Source organism: Moschus berezovskii, chromosome 2, assembly GCF_049115385.1.
Source record: "Moschus berezovskii isolate FMDL1 chromosome 2, NW_MosBer_1.0, whole genome shotgun sequence".
NCBI lineage: Eukaryota > Metazoa > Chordata > Mammalia > Artiodactyla > Moschidae > Moschus > Moschus berezovskii.
This window is the reverse complement of record NC_142461.1, coordinates 47,641,535-47,661,103: the sequence shown is the minus strand read 5'-3', so window position 1 is coordinate 47,661,103 and position 19,569 is coordinate 47,641,535. Positions and strand designations below refer to the sequence as shown.

At 41.2% G+C, this 19,569-nt stretch overlaps 1 protein-coding gene across 7 annotated transcripts in view; it reads left to right on the top strand.

Annotated features, from left to right (window-relative positions):
* The window catches only part of SPATS2L (spermatogenesis associated serine rich 2 like), a 190,252-nt gene extending 170,969 nt beyond the window's left edge, over positions 1-19,283 (top strand). For all 7 annotated transcript variants that reach the window (XM_055398722.2, XM_055398721.2, XM_055398724.2 and 4 more), the window contains 5 exons: positions 2,432-2,490; positions 9,695-9,804; positions 13,117-13,219; positions 16,089-16,309; positions 18,379-19,283. In XM_055398722.2, coding sequence (XP_055254697.1) covers positions 2,432-2,490; positions 9,695-9,804; positions 13,117-13,219; positions 16,089-16,309; positions 18,379-18,774 — 889 coding nt within the window. In that variant the 3' untranslated portion in view covers positions 18,775-19,283. The remainder of the gene's footprint in view (positions 1-2,431; positions 2,491-9,694; positions 9,805-13,116; positions 13,220-16,088; positions 16,310-18,378) is intronic.
* Positions 19,284-19,569: the final 286 nt, after the last annotated feature.

The window sequence follows — 19,569 nt, the reverse complement described above, 5'->3', positions numbered from 1 at the left end:
CAGCTTATCCATTACCCTTGTTTTCCTAAACTAACGTAGAGTTGCCCGCTCCATTCACTTGGCCTCTGTGTAGCTGCATTTGTGAACTTTACAGGAAAGCTAAATATCCCTGATAATTGCAGGAGTACAAGCTTACTGACTTAACCCAGCATCTCATACATGTCATGAACATATGCTGGTGTATGATCTCCAGAAAGAAACACAAGAAACTAGTGGCAAATAGATGCCTCCAGGCACGGGGACTGAGAAAACTGGGACAGAGATGGGATAAAGACTTCTTCTCGCCGTCCATCTTTCTGCATCATGTGTTTCCTATATTTAGAACACACTGACGTCAGATGTACTTAATGTCAATAAATTAGGCACAGTCCCCCTGATATGCTAATTACACCAAAGTGGTCATAGCCAGGGACCTTAAGCCACGTGTCTGCGCTTGATGGTTTAGGCTTCAAGCCCAGTTCTGGAGAATTTGCCATTCCTTGTTCACGTCAGCTCTTTCCATTAGGATTTCCTGATTGGAAAGAGCCAAGCTCTTCAGCAAACAGTCCTTACTCTCCAAGTGCTTAAGTTATATCATTGGTTGAGGAGCCCTAAACTCTTAGACATAGATACATCCTAGGAACCACTTCCTACCTTGACAAATACTACACAATATTTTCTCTTAAGGGGAAACAGACTTTCAACACACTTTAAATGTTGAAAGTACATTTGATGGAGTACATCTCTTGGAACAATCTGAGTATAATAAACTAATGAGGATAATAACTGAAGTATATTGAAGCACATTAAATGAGTTCATAATTAAACTATACAAACCAGCAAAAAAAAAAATCTCATTGATTACTTTTGCAGGAACCAACTATTGTTTTGAAAACATAAATAAAAGGAGAGAACCAAGCATTTATCCTGACTCATCTATTCAAACTGTACTTCATGATAACCAAATAGGTGGTAAAGGAAGGTTTCTTTTTAGGGAAGTTTTCAGTAAATAAATGAAAGATTGAGAGAATTAAAATATTCTCATTTTTCAAATCCTGTTGATCTAGGCAATGACCACCAATAGCTACTAATATAATAATCATTAGAGATGTTCATTGTATTTCCTTTACATTTATTTTGAAATGAAGAAATCTGAGCACATTCAGGTTTTATTTTTCTTCAAGAGGAATATTTATAAGTGTGTCCTGTTATGTGTCTGCTGATAGAAAAATATAACATAAAGTAATTTCTCCTGAAATAAGAAACAAATCTGAATTTAATCAAATTTCTATATCATAGCAAATTTATAGAAAATAGAAAAGATTGTGTTAAATAGTACCATGGACGTGCAGTATGCAAAATTAAGACCTTGAATAACTCTACAGGACACATAGCCTGATTTTTTTAACAAATGAATTTCAAAGGAAAAAAAAAATAGAGAAATAGGAGGAAATGTATAGATTAAAATGGATATAGGAGACAGTTAACCAATTGTCATGAACAGGCCTCATTTAGATCCTGGTTCAAACAGTTAAAAAAAAAATATATGGGGCAATTAGGAAATTTTGAATACTGAGTATATATCTGATAACATTAAATTATTGTTAATGTTTTTAGGTATTGTAGTAATACTGAGGTTACATCCCCCCAAAGTTTTTATCTTTGAGCTATCTATATTGAAATATTTATGGTTAAAATGAAAACTTTAAAAATCTGGCATCTCTGCTTATATACACATAAAAATCTGTGAGAAGATATATAAGTGATTTGTGATGTGTTGATTCTGGAAGGGGATCAAGGAATTAGGATGAGAGAGGAACTTTTGGACAGATAATTATTACTTTTCCAGATCATACCTTTTCAAAGGACTAACAAATAAATATATTAAATATAATGGAAAAGGTTAATTTGACCTTGAAATGCTTATTTGGGTGAGCAAGAAAGCATGGACTCAATACAGAACATGTGGATGGATTGACCCAGACCCATGTTTCCTAGGACTTTCAGAACTGCGCCCCTCTCTTCCTCCCAGACAAGATTCTGGGAGAGTGAACCACAGAGACATTTGAGAATTACAGGCCTTGATAACCTGAGTGCCAGCTTTTTAGATACTTATTATATTGTTTTGGAACTTTGAAAATTCATAGGGCAAAAATACTCCGAAATTGAAATTCAAAGCCGTGCAATTCTGAAAGTCTGAAAAGGCTTGTGTTTTTAGATTTGCTGACAATGATTTAATCAGCAGATGTCACTGTGTAACACTGGGAGCATCCCTTCCATGTTGCCTCGTTTTTGGAAAGGCAGAGCCTGCTTCTGGCATTGTAACATAGAAATATTTATGGTAATCTTGTATTTTGTTTAATGAAAATAATTTTTCTTTTATTTCCTGTGCCTATTAAAAGTTTATCTTTGATTAAGCATTCTTTGCTTTTGTTTTTTTTTTTCCCCCCAGCATCATTGACAAAGAAGTTTCATTAATGGCAGAAATGGATAAAGTTAAAGAAGAAGCCAGTAAGTAGACACATGGTTGTTCGATTAGGAGCCTCCCAATCAGAAGTAATCAATAGGTCAGATGACAGTGATACAGATTCTGAACAAAAGTGAAAGTGTTAGTCGCTCAGTCATGTCCAACTCTTTGAGACCCCATGGACTGTAGCCCACCAGGCTCCTCTGTCCATGGAATTCTCCAGGCAAGAATACTGGAGTGGGTAGCCATTCCCATCTCCAGGGGATCTTTCTGGCCCAGGGATTGAACCCAGGTCTCCTTCATTGCAGGCGGATTCTTTGCCATCTAAGTCAGATTCTGAATGGGGGCCAAAAGGATGGAACAGAAGCACCCACTGAGCAGAGGGCAGAATATGCATGCAGCAAAAAATAGGTGTCACTTGGGTTTATTTAAAGTCCAGGAGACTTTTGCGCCTAAATAGGACTACTTATAATTAACTGGGTTTAAAATGATATTGAATTTAGTATTAAATTTTTAAAATATAAGTTTTTAAGCCTTATAATTTACAAATATTGCTATTTTACTTATACATCCTTTTCACTTGTTCTTTCAACTCACTCAAGTTTACCAAATTAAGTTTCCCTAAAAAATTTGTTCTATTTGAAAGTTACTTCAATTCCCCTTAATATTTTGAATTACATTTGTAAATTTTATATAGCTTATTTTTTCAAGCACTTCAGAAACCTGAGAAGGCAAATTCACAAACCTAACCAGCAAAGTATTCCAAGCTCTTAAGCAACACTTATAAGATTAATAATTCCCTGGTGACTCCAGTGGTAAAGAATCTGCCTGCAAGGCAGAAGACCTGGGTTCAGTTCCTGGGTCGAGAAGATCCCCTGGAGAAGGGAGTGGCAACCCACTCCAGTATTCTTGCCTGGAGAATTCCATAGACACAGGAGCCTAGTGGGCTGCGGTCCATGGGGTTGCAAAGAGTGGGACAGCACTGAGCAACTAACACTTTCACTTTCAGAGATGTACTAAATGAAATTCTCTTAAAACATTCCAGTTCTGTTTACAAACTCAGTCAAATTCACTGACACCTACCAACTTAACACCCAAAAGAAATGTTTTAAATTGAAATCACAAGTGAGATTGCTTATGATACAGAATATTCTATACGTAAAATAATGAACACACATAGACAGTCTTGATCATTACAAAACTTTTTCTAAATTTAACACAAAATATTAGTACTCTGGGTTTGATTTATTTTACTATTTTTACACCTATTTCTAAACCTTTCCACTGTTGTAAAGTTACTCAACAGCCAGTAGGGTGGATTTGCCATCTCAGATAGGCTGAGATTCATGAGTTGGAAATTTCAGCTGAGACAAGACTGCTCAGTCAAATTCAACACAAGTGGACATGCTGATCCCTCTTTTATTTTTAAATTCATCTGTTTTGTTAATGGGAAACCTAAGACCATATTTTTAGCTGGGATTTAGTTTTACATTTTTTATCTCCTAGGCATTTTAAATTCTTCATCCTTACCCAAATCTTATCTCATAAATTGGATAAATAGCAGTCTGCATCCCCAACCAGCTTTCAGCTAAATTCCTGTACTTTTAACTTCAGTGCTTTTTTTTTTTTTTAATCAGTGGAGGATCAGACCAAATTCTTCATTCTTTTAATATTTTTCTTGCCTGGCCCTTAGCCATAATTCAGTAGTCATTTTATGAAAAATAGCTATCATTATTTTTGTTAGATGACTTTTCTAAATAATTTTAAACAACATTTTAGGTTTTATTAAATAAAACTAAATATGATCCAGGGTTAATCTGTGGAATATTTATATATTTTCACAATCCCTTTGATTGTGAAAATATTTTATTTTTATGGAATTTGTTGATTTCTTCAGTAGCAGTAGATTACCCCATGACAGGATTTTCCCTATTTCTTGGGTACAGCTTATTTTCAGTTCCACTTCCTAATGACAAAAATGCTAACTTCCAATGCAAAACAAATATTTCTCTAGCACCAAAATAGAAAGTTACTAGCACATCACTTTCTCAGAGGTTAACAGAAGACCTCAGATTTCAAGTGTTCATTCTTCTTCCTTGGGACAATAATATTCGATCCCAAGACCTGTGGGATTTGGGGCATCTCTGGAGAGCATCCCTATTTTTAAAACTGATTCAGTCAGTGAACATTTATTGGGTGCTCTGTATGTGCTAAGCACTGGTGGAGAATGGGACACACAGCAGACAGATACGTCTGGAACTGCAGACTCAGAACTTTCAGGCTAGCTGAACCAGGGAGATAGGTTCACAGGATACTCCTAACTTCAGGAATCTGTCCTGGTGTAGAACTGCCCAACGACTTGGGGAAGCCAGTTCACTTACCTTGCAGGTGAACAGAACTAAAATCACATCCAGTTTCCACCCATTTACTGGCTGTGTGACCTTGAAGTATTCTGTGATGTTCTCAAAGCCAGGTTCCTTATCAGAAAAGGGGACATAACACACACAGCTACCAAGCACTTAAAGTGTGGCTAGGCTAAATTGAAATGTGCTATGAGTGTAAATGCACACTAGCTTTCAAAGACTGAATATCTTTAAAACAAAAAAAAGAGTAAATATCACATTCATAATTTCTGTATGGCTGACCTGTTGAAAGAATGATATATTGTGATATACTGGGTTAAATAGAAAGTTATTAAGATTAAAAATAAAAGGAAAGGGGGGGCATAACAATTGTGTCTATCTCAAATAGTTACTGTAAAGATAGAAGAAGACAGTGTCGGACACTTAGCACAGTGCCTGATGCAGTGTGTCCAAAAGAGAAAGCTCATCTTAGTAAAGAAGTTAGTTCAACCCCCTGAGAAAACAGTGGTCAGAGGGTAAGTTATGCAGCCTCTCTCAGGTGACATACGTATGTTAACCATGAGTCTTCTTTACCGAGAGAAGAAACCATTAAATCTCTCTATAAAGTACTGAGCTGTCTTTGTGCGTGGTAAGTCACTTCAGTCGTGTCCAACTCTTTGCCACCCTGTCGACCATAGCCCACCAGGCTACTCTGTCAATGAGATTCTCCAGGCAAGAGTTCTGGAGCAGGTCATCATGCCCTCTTCCAGAGGATCTTCCTGACCCAGGGATCGAACCCACATATCTTGCATCTCCTGCATCATAAGCACATTCTTTACCACTGCACCACATGGGAAGCCCCAAACTGTCTTTACAACCACCATTTTGAGCCTCCTTATCTATGTTCTCAAGATACTTTCCACATTTTCCATTTCTTGCACATGATACAAGCCACATTTCCCTAATTATAACGTCAGCTTCTCTATTCCTCATGACACCTAACACAAAGCTGAGAAGACTGTGAGTACTTAATTGTGTTAAGTGAATCATTATAGTTCATTCAGTATCCATGGGCTGAGGGATCCAGTATTAGTGAGCATTAATGCAACCACAATAAGAGAGTAGATAAATATATCTCACTTTATTAATAGTATTTTAGTTAGGGTTTTTTAGTATACTAGTCAAAACAGTTCACATAGGCTATTTCATTTAGTTCCATAATAATCCTGTGAGGGGTATACAGTTATTACATATTACAGATGAAGAAACTGAAGATGCAGTCCAGTCCTATGATCTCAAACTTTGGCTGCTCAGGGAACTGGAGGCCTAGACAAGCATGTTCCCAGAGTGTCGAATTTACTAGAAATGGGAAGAAAACATATTAATGGAACACAGATTTATTATGAAGCAAAATGCAAAATTCATCAGAATTTTTAAGGAATCAAAAGGATTTCAAAGACACTTTGTGTTTAAAGAGCTACTTCTGTCCCAGCTCCTGGTCCCCTACCCCCCAGGATTTCAAGTACACCCTCTGCTAAGGAGTATTATTCGAGAAGCCCTGAAATTTTTTATAGTTCAAGTAATATGAACAAGCTTCCACTGTATTCCAGAAATTTGAAGGAAAGTATAAATCCTATTGAGGAAATGGATTTCAGCATGCCAGATGACTGTTTATAAAACTCCATAAATAATATTAATCGAGTCTTGAATGCAGTGAAAATCTAAAGGCATATGGAACTGTCTCCTTCTACAAATTCCTGAAAGGATGGTGCTTGCAAAGCATACTTTTTCTATTTTAAATTATAGGATCAGTGAATTTTAGGAACTGATCTGTTTTGGTTTTGCTTTCTGTTTCTGTCATTGATTTTTCTGAGGTGAAAATGTTCACTTCCCCCCCAGAGAATATTGGCTTTCGATCTCAAGTTTTAGGGCTTTTTCGTAATGGAAATCTTTGAAATGTTAATGAGACTATATGTAAAACTCATCCCAACACTTGCTGATGCAAAATATTCATTCCCATGCACATTTGCATGAGTGTAAACTCGGAATTTATTGGTGATCTTGCACCTGCATTCCTATTTTAGGGCCCATTTATATCTATTTCTACCAAATCTTTTGTTTGGTATGAATGCCCAAATTCTACGTAATCAAAAAGAACAATCACCCCTAATTGTCACCAGTCCCACAAATGATCCATTAAGAAAAGTCAGATCTGTTTAACCGTGTAGTCATTCGGGCTCTACTGACCCCTTACTAGCTGCTCATCAAATCTGGACCTTCAGAATTTCTCATTTATCCTACTTTGCCAGAGGAAAGTACCTCATTCCTACTCAAGAATCATTTTCTCATTCTCTAGGCTTTAGTCCCATGCATATGTTGAATTATAATGGGAAATAATTGATTAATCAAAGGTATGTGTGAGTGTATGCTAAGTCACTTCAGCTGTGTCCGACTCTTTGCAACCCGTGGACTGTAGCCTGCCAGGCTCCTTTGTCCACGGGATTCTCCAGGCAGGAATACTGTAGTGGGTTGCCATTACCCCCTGCAGGGAATATACCCACCCAGGGATTGAACCTGCATCTCTTAGGTCTCCTGCATTGGACATCTTTACCACTAGCACTACCTGGGAAGCCCAATCAAAGTTATGAGTCCTAGATATTCTTAAGCAGCCCTGTAGAAGAGGAACTTCTGCCTTTCTTTGCATATTCCTATTAAGTAATGCACTGATCCATTCATTGGAATCTTTCATTCAGCAAACATATTGGGCACCCACTGTGTACTAGGTCCTGGTTATCATAAATACAAAAAACTAAATGTGCAGTTTCTGCCAGAATTGGAAATGCCCGCAGGGGCCAGGCAGGTAACATTAGTGACTCAAACAGGATGAGTGGGGGCAGAGGAGCAGTGGACTAGGGCACACTGGATGTCATGCTCCATGTAAAAATGGCAGCAACTCCTCAGCTCTAGCCAGTGGTTTTGATATGGGAATACTTGGCCAATTGTGGCCAGAAATAACAGCCAGAAATCCAGCTTTTGAATGGAATATCTTAATTTTCAAATATAGGCAATTTATTTGTAAAAGTAATGTGTGGACCTGATGCAAAGAGCCAACTCATTGGAAAATACCCTGAGGCTGGGAAAGATTGAGGACAGGAGGAAAAGGGGATAATAGGGGATGAGATGGCTGGATGGTATCACGGATTCAATGGACATGAGTTTGAGCAAACTCTGGGAGATGGTGAAGGACAGGAAGGCCTGGCGTGCTGCAGTTCATGGGGGTCTCAAAGAATCGGATACAACTGTGCGACTGAACAACAACGTGTGGACCAAACAAAATATATGTACCCTGTCACCAAAAGTGACAGTGGGCTACCTTTTTGTGACTTCCAGTATGACTAGGTAACCTGGGACATCATTCAGTAATAAGATGAAAATTCCTTTGCCTCCCATCATCAGGACAAGCTTCCTCCAGCTCCTCTGTATCCTGAAATGCTACCAGGCACAGCTCAGCCTCTGCCCAGCTACATGGTATTGTAAATAGGAGGCAGGGGGCATCCCAGTAAATAATCAAAGCATGATTAGAGTAGTCTGGCAGATGATTAGGCTTTATGAGTTACAGATCAGTTATTTTACTGACATCTTGACATTGGTATCAGCATAAAAAAGATGTTTCCCAGCCTGTCTGAAGAATGGTTTATGGGTTGCAGGAAATATTAACTCTTGATTGATTCTGAACATCTTTGGGGGGTTTTGAAGTGACTATTTTGGACATTTATAAATTAAGAACTCTTACAATGGGAAATCACATTGTTTGCTGGGCATGTGCTCTGTGAATCTGGTCTAATAAAGCAGTTGACCTTTGTTCAGCTGAGACAGGAATGTGAATTCCGTGTGCATATCATATTAGTTAGATGGACTTTTCTTTTGTTATAACTCAAAATCTTTGTCCAAAAGAAATGAAGCCAATTCATATGTGACTGGAATGAGAGAACTGCAAGTCTATGTATTATAAAATCAAACTTCTTATTTAAATCTCACCCAATGTATTTGTATTCATTGCTTTGATTGCTTTGAGCTCCATGGTCTTTTGGGGAACATACACACACACACGCATTAACCTGTGGGCTTGTACATCTACTTGAACCTTTACTTCATCTGGCAAGTGTATGAAATGTGATACTGAAAACGCCTTTGTGTCTTCTCTGTATGTGCAGATGCTAAAGAGTGCACATGAATTCAGTTCAAGCAGGCTTTGACTCACTCTGGAAATTTTTCCATTGTGAACACGTAACAAAAACAAGACACTCTGGTCTGCAACTTCTCTTTGGTTGCAAAATGGAAACAAATCTGCAGAGTAGCAAAAGCAGAGGCATATTCTAGCTCACAGAAAGCTAATAAAGGAAAACTTTTATGTCATATTTCAATAACACAGCTAGTTGCCCTACATGAATATGTGTTAAGTTCAGAGAGTCCAGTGTTCAAATTTAATAGTACAGGACACATAGAAGAATGGCTTTTTCTTAGTGGACTCCTGGCTTTGCAGTATCATTCAGATAGGGTTTGTATGTTTCTTTTCTTAGAGATTGTTGTTCTGAGTAATGCACAAATCTGAAAGTCCAAATTAAGTAAGTGAGATCAGATGCCAGTGGGGAAAATGAAGAAGATTGTGGGTGTACGATGAATCAGAAAGGACCATGTTTGGTTTGACACTTGGTGGATAAAGACATATGGAAATGAGTGGTTGGTGCTGAACACCCAGGGACAGCCCACCTCAGTGACCAATTCAGAAAACAGTCATGGCTCAACAAAGTGATCAGTCTGCAGACGGAAAACTGATCCAAGAAATTAGGTCATTTAATATGTCTAAATCCTTGGCGTTAACGTATTATTCCTTCTTATTTGGCAGTGGAAATCCTGACTGCTCGTCAAAAGAAAGCAGAAGAACTAAAAAGACTTACTGATCTAGCCAGTCAGATGGCAGAGATGCAGCTGGCCGAACTCAGGGCAGAAATTAAGGTCAGTTCTAAAATATCACAGCCTGAACCCTGAGCCAGAGTTCTGATCCCTATTATGTTTGTTCTGCATCCACAGAGCGCTGCTCTCTGAGGATCTAAATCAGACACCCCGCTCTCTTTCACAGGGTTGAAATTGAGAATACAGAAGGGTAAAGAACCACCTAATCACTGTATTTAAATATACTATGGGTTGAAGGGATATAGCATTACAGAGGAGAGGTACAGGCTATTGAAAGTGACCCAAATAAAATGTATTCAACCATAAATTTTATCTGGGAAAGGGGATATTATTTTCACCATATGTAATTTATGCATATAAACCACACACATGTGAACACACACTAAGTATCAACCTAGTATAACAGTGAGGATTCTAGAGAATGCACAGTATGTGGCAACTTCTTCCCTGTATCCTTTTCTAGCTTACTTGCCCTTTTATTAAGAATACCACCCAGAAATATGTATTTATTGGATTTCTTCAATGGCACACAACTGAAGCTGACTCTGCTAACCTCTGGAACAAGTAGAATTGGAAAAAATATGAAGGTAGCTCCCCAAAGTAAAGTGTGCTCTGAAGACTCCAGGCTACAACTGGGCAGGAACGTAGGCAGCAGTAATTACCAGACACTCTTCCAGGCACCATCCAAGTGAGTGACCTTCAGATGTCATCATCCCCTGAGCCACCCCCTCTTGATTCAAATCCCAAAGAGAGAGATTCTGAACCGCCTCCATTTGGGTCACATCCACCATTTGGCTAAGAGAGGTCTTGATTGACAGATCCACCAATGCTGTGAATCTTCAAAACTGTGTTGGGGTTACCAGAAGGAGAAGTTGTCACCTGAAAGGCATAAAAAGTATCTGCAACAAGATAGGAAGTTGCAATTAATGAATTTTCCGTACCCTCTTTTTCTCTAGTATACTAAACATACACACATACACATGTACCCCTGCTTCTGATCAACTTCCAGGGAACTGGGGTGCTCTGAAGTCGCATTTGTGTGTGTTAGTCACTCAGTCGTGTCCAACTCTTTGTGACCCCATGGATTGTAGCCCACCAGACTCCTCTGTCCATGGACTTCTCCAGGCAAGAATACTGGAGTGGGTTGCCATTTCCTTCTCCAGGGGATCTTCCCAACCCAGAGATTGAACCCGGGTCTCCTGCATTGAAGGCAAACACATTTGATGCTAGCTTTGTAAGTAGGGTTGTCTGTCCATCCCAGCATAAAAGTGGTTGGGGATAGTAGAAAGTGGCAAGTGACTCTTTGGTCCCCTCTGTCCCGGTCAGACATGAAAGGGAGCCCTGTGGAGATGAGGACTTCCCCTGAAGCTTCTGAGAAGTTCTAGAGGTCTTTCCCTTCTCACCTGCCCTCCTGGTCTCTGTTGCCTCCAACCAGTCGATTGTAATGGCCTCCCCAACCAGCCTTTCTGCCTCCACTGTCTTCCTCCAGCTCAGTCATTCACCCTAAGACTGGAGTTGTTAGAGCAGATCTGGTCTCCCCCACTGAGGTCTTCTCTTCAGAGTTCAGAACAAAATTCACCACCAGACTCCAGAATACATTATGTGTGCTAAGTCACATCATTCATGTCCAACTCTTTGTGACCCCATGGACTGTAGCGTGCCAGGCTCCTTTATCCACGGGGATTCTCAGGCAAGAACACTGGAGTGGGTTGCCATGCCCTGCTCCAGGGGATTTTCCCATCCCAGGGATCAAACCCGCGTCTCCTGCATTAGCAGATGGGTTCTTTAGCACTAGTGCCACCTAGGAAGCCCCAGTATGTTATGACCATTGCTAATTAGTTTCAGTAGAAGAAACCCTTCATCTTGTGGACACAGATGCAATTCCAATGTCACAGACGTTCTCTGGTCCCAAAGGAGATTAGAATAGAGAGTGGGGCTGGTTGGTGAAACCTGTCATGATACCCAGAAAGACACCTTGGAAGGCAAAACAAATAACAAACACTTATTTTGATGAATATGAAATTGCCAGCTTCCTGGTCTATTAAAATCCACTCATCTTCCAAGTTTCATTTCTACCTATCAAAACCCTACTTATCGTAAAATGGTTGATAGCACAGGCTTTGGACTGCAACAGCCCAGCTCTTTCAAACTTGGATTAATTACATATTCTCTTAGATTCTTAGAACCTCATTTCCCCCTCTGTAAATTAGAGTTAATAACAGTTCAGTTCAGTCGCTCAGTCGTGTCCGACTCTCCGCGACCCCATGAATCACTGACTTCATAATAATGTGATCAGATGGAAATGAGATTATCTGTTAAGAATTTGGCCCATGTCTGGTAAGTGTTCGATGTTTTTTTAATGTTCCAGCTCAAATGCTTCCTCTTACATAACTCTTTCCCTATTCCCCTCAGCAGGAAATAATTTCTTTCCCTTTCATATTCCTAAAGCACCTACTACATTCTACCTTATATTTTATTTTATGGTATCTGTCTCTCTTGCCACATGGTGAACTCCCTGGTAAACTCACAGAGGGACTGAGTCATAGTTATTTCTGTATTTCTCCCTCTGTCATCTGCACATAGATCTTAATTTTAAATGAACTGAAAAGTAATCTCTTTCCCACTTCCCTTAACAGCACTTGAAATTCTACCATTCAAGATTATGGTTTCTAGTTACTAAAGGCTTTTTGGACTTACTAAGTGTGCTAAGTTGTTTCAGTCGTGTCTGACTCTTTGCGACCCTGTGGACTATAGCCCACCAGGTTCCTCTGTCTGTGGGATTCTCCAGGCAAGAATACTGGAGTGGGTTGCCACGCCCTCCTCCAGGGGATCTTCCTAACCCAGAGATCGAACCCATGTCTTTACGTCTCCTGCATTGGCAGGCAGGGTCTTTACCACTTCCTGGTCCCCTATTAAAAATGGAGACGGATGTCTAGGAAGGTTGACATACTTTCTCAGGAGGAATAATAGCTGAGCAGGCCATTGGGCAGATTAGTAAGACAGCCTGAAGGCAACCCCATAACTTACAACAGGACAGGAAGTGCTAGAAAGAGGGCGTAGAATGCTGAAAGGTTAAGTAGATGAGTCCAGACACTCATCTTGCCTGAACCACAGTTTTGTCTAAGCCCAGGTAGGGTAAAGACAGGACCTGCACGAGTTCCCAAGAACAAGAAGGTGATCGTGCTCCAGGACAAAGCCAGGCCCGCTTGAAAGGCACCTCCCAGCACACAGTTGCCCTGTTCCCCACCTGGTGATGCTCTCACACCGACAGCAGGGGCGGGAGAACAGAGAGAATGGATCAGCAGCGTGTCTCAGTCATTTCTGTCATCATGAGGTTCTGTCTCTTCCCCGCAGCACTTTGTCAGCGAGCGTAAATATGATGAAGAGCTCGGGAAAGCTGCCCGGTTCTCCTGTGACATTGAACAGCTCAAGGCCCAAATCATGCTCTGCGGAGAAAGTGAGTTCTGCATACTTGCTAAATAATTCTGTGTGAGTAAGCCTGGCACTATTGGAGTCAAGATGGGAAATGTCAGGTGTGTGGTCCCCCAGGGGGCTAAAGTGAGGTCTAAAGAGATTTAATGATCTAAGGTCATGACATGAGTCACTAAAAATGTCAAGATCTGAACTTCGAGTCTTCAAATGCCACTGCCCATCAGTAAATCCCCAGGATTTATTAAGCAGAACAGAACAGGTCAACAAGTTTATACCTTTTGCAAACTTTTCTTAAGCATTGCCGGATCAAGTGTCTCTGATTTCAAAAGACTGGTTCTACAGAGACCTGTTATGGGAAGAGCAAGTCTCCCTAATAAGTCTGTGAACAATGGACTATTGTCGTGAAAGTCCCAGCTGTCTCTCTCTGTGTGTGTGTGTGTCTGTGTGTGTGTGACACACGCACTGCTCAGCAGTTCCTGAGCCTCTCCCTTAATTAGAGCAGTTAACATGCAACAAAATTGGCTGATTCTTTCCCCCCTGCTCCAGCCCACCCACTGAGGGAGGTGGGAACCTGCATTAAAGTGGCTCCAAGGACAGCCACAAGGAGGTAGGAAGGACAGATGAAGGACATGGAATATCCACAGCCTCACAGTGAGCTAAGAAATGGAGATCTGACTGCATGTATTTTTTTCAAAGTGGAAATGGCATTTTTTCTCTGAGTATAAAAAATACAATCTTGATCTAAATATTACACAGCCATACTAAATAGAACTTGACATTACTTTTGAGGCTCATTCACACTGTTATGCACATATAATCTATTGTGTAAATTATGTAGTGTATTTAATTATACTGCATCTTATTTACTATACGACATGACATACATATATAGTAAGAGAATTTGCTCTTATCATTTCACAATATATGGTTGACATTTTTCCACATCAATATATTTTAACCCATAATTTACTTAAATATAATTGACATAATCAGTCCCTAGATTGTGGCCATTTAGGTTGCTTCCATCTTCTCACCATTAAAATAACATTGCTCTGAGCATCCTTGTTCACCTATCTTTGACAAATATCTGAATTTCTGACTGCCTTTCTTTTAAATTATTTTCTTTTTTTTTCTATATACTTCCTCTCTTATGAGAGAATCTACCCCATTTACCATTCTCCATCCCCAGATTTTGTAAAAAAAAAAAAAAAAAAAAAAGCCAGACTATCTGATTCACAGTTGGAAATTTAACTACACAGACTAGTTTCCACTTCAGCTTGATAATGGGCTAGCCCCTGATGCCAAGTGACCCCACCATCTGAGGAGGGGAGGGCAGTGCAGCGTCCCCTGCTCTCCTCCAGAGCACACCACTGCCACCTAGTGGGAGGAACCATCCCTCACCAAGTCCCAAGTGTCCACACTGGAACCCAGCCTCTTGTTGGGAGACAGTAGTCCTCAAAAGGCCCTTTACTTCTGGTCTTTGTTGAGAGTACACTGGAAGCCCACAGCTACTGAACCCTAGAAAGTGACCCTAATAATGACCCCTAGAAAACTGAACATCGTTACCAAAGAGCCACTAAAATCTCCTGGTCCTGTTTGGACAACCCCCAACATGACATCACACCTGACCTGTCAGATGAAGGGCCTGGAGATGCATCCATGTTCTTTATATTTCTAATGTGCTGCTGCGATCCCTACCCACGCTCCAGATCCTCAGGAAGAAAGCTGGGATTAAGTCTAAGCCAACACAGGTAGCAGAGAAAATTACTTGTCAAAACTGATGACCATTTTTAAGATCCAAAGGTCTTGGTGTCCAAACTGGCAGTCAAATTCTGGTGAACTCTGACAGGAAGGTCATGAATATATCCCTGGGTTGATTCCCTTCAGTCCCAATTCAGCATAATCGCATAGAAACCATCCCATCAAAACCACCCCTTTCAAAAACCAGCAGGAGGGGTGATAGTAAACATTGAACAGATCTGTCTGATCCCTGCTGGGAATCTGTCTGATGAGCCTGGGTTGACATTAGCATTGGAGTTGTTGCAGATTTGCAGTGGGGTTCTAGAGTTGATAAAAAATGATAATATAGCTCTAATGGAAGATAGAAGCTGCATCTTTTGGGCTGGCAGGCCTGGCCTTAAAGTTGGGGTGACAAACCCACGGTGACAAAATCCCTGACACCCAGCATCACTCCATCTCCGTGCTCTCAGAACACCATGGCTCTGACCAGCCAAGTGTGGATGTATCTCTAGGTTGTTCTTCATCTCTGCAGCACCCGCTGGTCTAGGGATCTGACAAGAACAGCAAGAATGGGTTTGGTAACGGGGAACCCAAGAGGCAGAGTACATTTGTGGACAGGGCTGAGAGGGTACTTTGGGGTTTCATTATCCCTCTTCCCCAGGTGGTTCTCAACCTAAGGAACAATATTAAAGTTGCTCAGATTTGTCTTTTTTCCTACAAATGTCTCCCAGCTTGAATGATTATACTATTCGCTGATTCCCACAGAAGACATTTTGTGGTTCCAAGCACCTAAGTGCTTTATCAAAGACATCTTTTTTTAAAAAAAAGTCTTCCCTGAAGGTTTTTATGAAGCTCCCGCCAACTTCTCACCTCCTAACAGGTTACTGAGTGAGTAAGTGAGCAAGTGAGTACTAGTCGCTCAGTCGTGTCCGACTCTTTGCGACCCCACAAACTGTAGCCCACCAGGCTCCTCTGTCCATGGGATTTTCCAGGCAAGAATACTGGAGTGGGTTGCCATTTCCTTCTCCAGGAGATCTTCCTAACCCAGGCATCGAACCTGGGTCTCCTGTACTGCAAGCAGATTCTTTACCATCTGAGCCACCAGGGGAGCCCACTGAGGCACAGCCCCTAATACCAAGCACTTCTTGTTGCAGTTACACATCCAAAGAACAACTATTCCTCAAGAACTCCCTGCAGCTCCCTGCTGCCGCTGCTCAGCACTCATGCAGCCACCTCCGGGAAACAGAGTAACTTTACCCGAAAGTCATCGAGTCACAACAAACCCCCTGAGGGTAAAGCAGCAAATCCCAAAATGGTGAGCAACCTTCCCAGCACCGCTGACAGCTCTCACCAGGCCATGCCGACTAACAAGCAGGTAAGCTGCCCCAAGGAGGCCACCCTGCCCTGCTTCCGGGCAAGAAACCACCCATTTGCAGCGGAAGAAAATAGCCACTGCTAGTCACCCCTAGGCTCCATCTGCCCCCAGCAGCAGCCTGACTTGTGGAGCCTCCATGTGCCTGGCCAGCCTCCCTGAGCTCCCCTCGTCCATCTGGTCCCCATCACAGGCACTCTCCCCTGTGGAAGAAGTGGTCTTCACACACTTGACAGCATTAGCAAGGAGTCCTTCTACATGAGATGACGTTTCTCATGACTTGAGTGCCACCCAGGTACTGGTAACTGGCCCACACATGGAAAGGGCTCACAGACATGGGAACAAGATTGAGAACCTGGCTATTGATACCATTAGTGTGAAGAAATCTGGCATGTTTTTTAAGATCCTTTAATTCCCATTTATCTTTAATTTGTCCATAAGAGGCCAAAGTTAGTTCAAACTGCTTTCTTCTCTTGGGTTTTCAGCATGCATTTCAAAATGACATTAATTCTCATTACAATGACCCTTAAAAACAGAAATATCCAAAGGACAGTCTTCTCTCCTTCTGCTTCTCCATCATATTCTTGAGCAGTGATCTCCACTTATTAAAGAATGACCACAAAATGGGATTTGATGATTCAGAAGTTGGGCATGCTATAAAGATATTTTTCATCATTCAGAAAGAGAGCTTGAATAAAGAGACTTTTTTTTAAAGCATTCCAAAATGCTGATTTTCTAACAGATGCCCTATTGGCTTTTGTGGTCTTGGTCTGTTAGGATTCTCATTAGTGACTCTGACAGGCATTTCTTTAGCCCCAGATGTCTTCATGAACTTTACAATTGCACTTTGACAAGGAACGTTTCATACAGTCCTTGACTCAAGATCGTAATCAAATCTGTTTCACTGTCGATGAAATACACCTTCACAGATTTTGTTCCTTGCTCATTATTAAACCCCATGCTAAAATTAAGTCCAAAATTTAGTTTGAATTTCTCTGTCACAACTTATTTAGAAACAAAGGAGGCCAGATTAAATCTTAACCACATAGATACCTTTTCAGCTCACTGTTTTATCATTTTCAGCAAAGCATTTCAGGTGACAGCATGTTTAAATTTGCAAATATATCTAAGTCCAAGAAAGGCCCTTGTGCTGGGCCCCATGCTTTAGAGTAAACCCTTGTGGCCCTCCCCAGCCGTGGCCCATGGCCCTCCCTTCGGAGTGAGACTAAGAGGTGACTACCCAGAATCTACGCTCTCCCTTCTGGAAAGTTCTCCAAATACCCAAGATCCTGGAACTCTGTTCCCAAATGTCCCAAGCCTATTCTCAGGGTCTGTCTGGACTACTTCCCTGGATGTATCATATTATAAGTTACAAATACATAAAGTTCTTAGTTTGTGCACTGTGACGGGATAGTATCGGTTTAGGGCAGACCCACCCCTAGTAACTCAGGGCCCAGGGCAGGAGTACAAAGGCAGAGGCCCACGTCCCATGTGTCTGGATATTGTCTCTTCCCAACTCTGGCTTCATTCCACATTGTGAGGGAGCTGTGCCTATAGATAGGAATGTGGACACCCCTGCCTGCACACTTAAGCTTTGTCCCCACCTCCACAGATAATCACCCTTTAGACCTAGGGGTGTGTAAACTGGCAATGTGATCATAAGAATGCATATATATATGCATTCTATACAGAATGTCCCAGAAATATGTATGGTAGAGAACCATCATTCCCTTGCCTCTGTGTTACATTTCTTTCTGATTTATTTCAGGTTTATACTTGATGGGTTTTATTTGGCCTGGTTCTGGAATTGTCTGTCTTACACTTCTGTAACCTCTCTTTCAACATCAGCAATTTTCTTGAACTTCCATTTACAAGACAGTTCACCATTCTTTTAAGCTTGAGGGTTTTATCAGCTTGACCTCATTTGCATGTTGTCACATTCTTCTGGGGTGTCAAAAAAAAAAAAAAAAGGTGACCTGTGACTTAGAGGTTTGGTTTCCCTGGTTTGATGTCACCTGGGGTTTGTTGGCATCTAATATCTACCTCTTTTCTTTCTTTCTTTCTTTTTATAGAATGGGTCTTCTAGCCAAAGACGAAGATTTAATCCGCAGTATCACAACAACAGGCTAAATGGGTCTGCCAAGCCCCAGGGCAGTGGTAATGAAGCCGATCCGATGGCAAAGAGCAACAACCGCCACGAACACAGAAGACAGCCACACAACGGCTTCCGTCCCAAAAACAAAGGCGGCGCCAAAAACCAAGAGGCCTCCTTGGGGACAAAGACCCCCGAGGCCCCCGCCCATCCGGAAAAGCCCCGGCGAAGGCAGCATGCCGCAGACAACGCGGAGGCCAGGCCTTTCCGGGGCAACGTGGCCAGGGTCTCCCAGTGCAACCTCTGCCCCACCAGAATAGAAGTTTCCACAGATGCCGCCGTTCTCTCGGTCCCGGCTGTGACGTTGGTGGCCTGAGCATGGAGATAGGGGGAAAAAAAGCCGTTTTCACTCCCGTTTCGGTTCCCTGCCGGAGGTGCTGACCCAATTCGCTGCCAAAAGAGAGTCAATCTGAATACACGAATCCTGTACGGCTGTGTCATCCTCCCTTAATCATTTTTACTAATTCTAATAATCAGCTCTAGCTTGCTTCATAACTTTCATGGCTTTGCTTGATCTGTTGGCGCTTTTTCTCATCAACACATTGCAGCATTTTAGCCAGGCAGTATTTACTCGTTTGTTAGGAAAATCAAGATGTGGCTAAAGATCAGAGGCTCAGTAGCAGCCTATGTTGTAGCAGTGATGTCAGTCCATTGATCGTCTTTAGAGAGTTAATGTTGGAAACAAAATTCTTATTGATCAGACAAACATGATCTGCTGAAGACACATGCGCTTTTGTAGAGTTTAACATCTGGTGTTTTTCTGAAAAATATATATATATACATATATTGCTTTATTTGAAACAAATTAAAATATGCTGCATTTGACACCTGGCTTGTTTTTTTTTTTAATTGAAGCCCACTTTATCATAAAATGTACCATGTAGTACTTTCAAGAAAACTTAAGCGGTTGTGGCACAGAGCTTTGAACAATGCTCTTTTCTCTTGGAACAACGGCCCTTTTGAAAGAAAGAATTCCTTACGATAGCCTTGCCAGTACCTTACACATATATAGATGCACGTGTACCCCAATCATCTTGGACACAACATGGCAGTTTGGAAACCTTGGCTGCAAGTAATATAAACCTCAACTCAGCCTACTTTAAACAGTAAA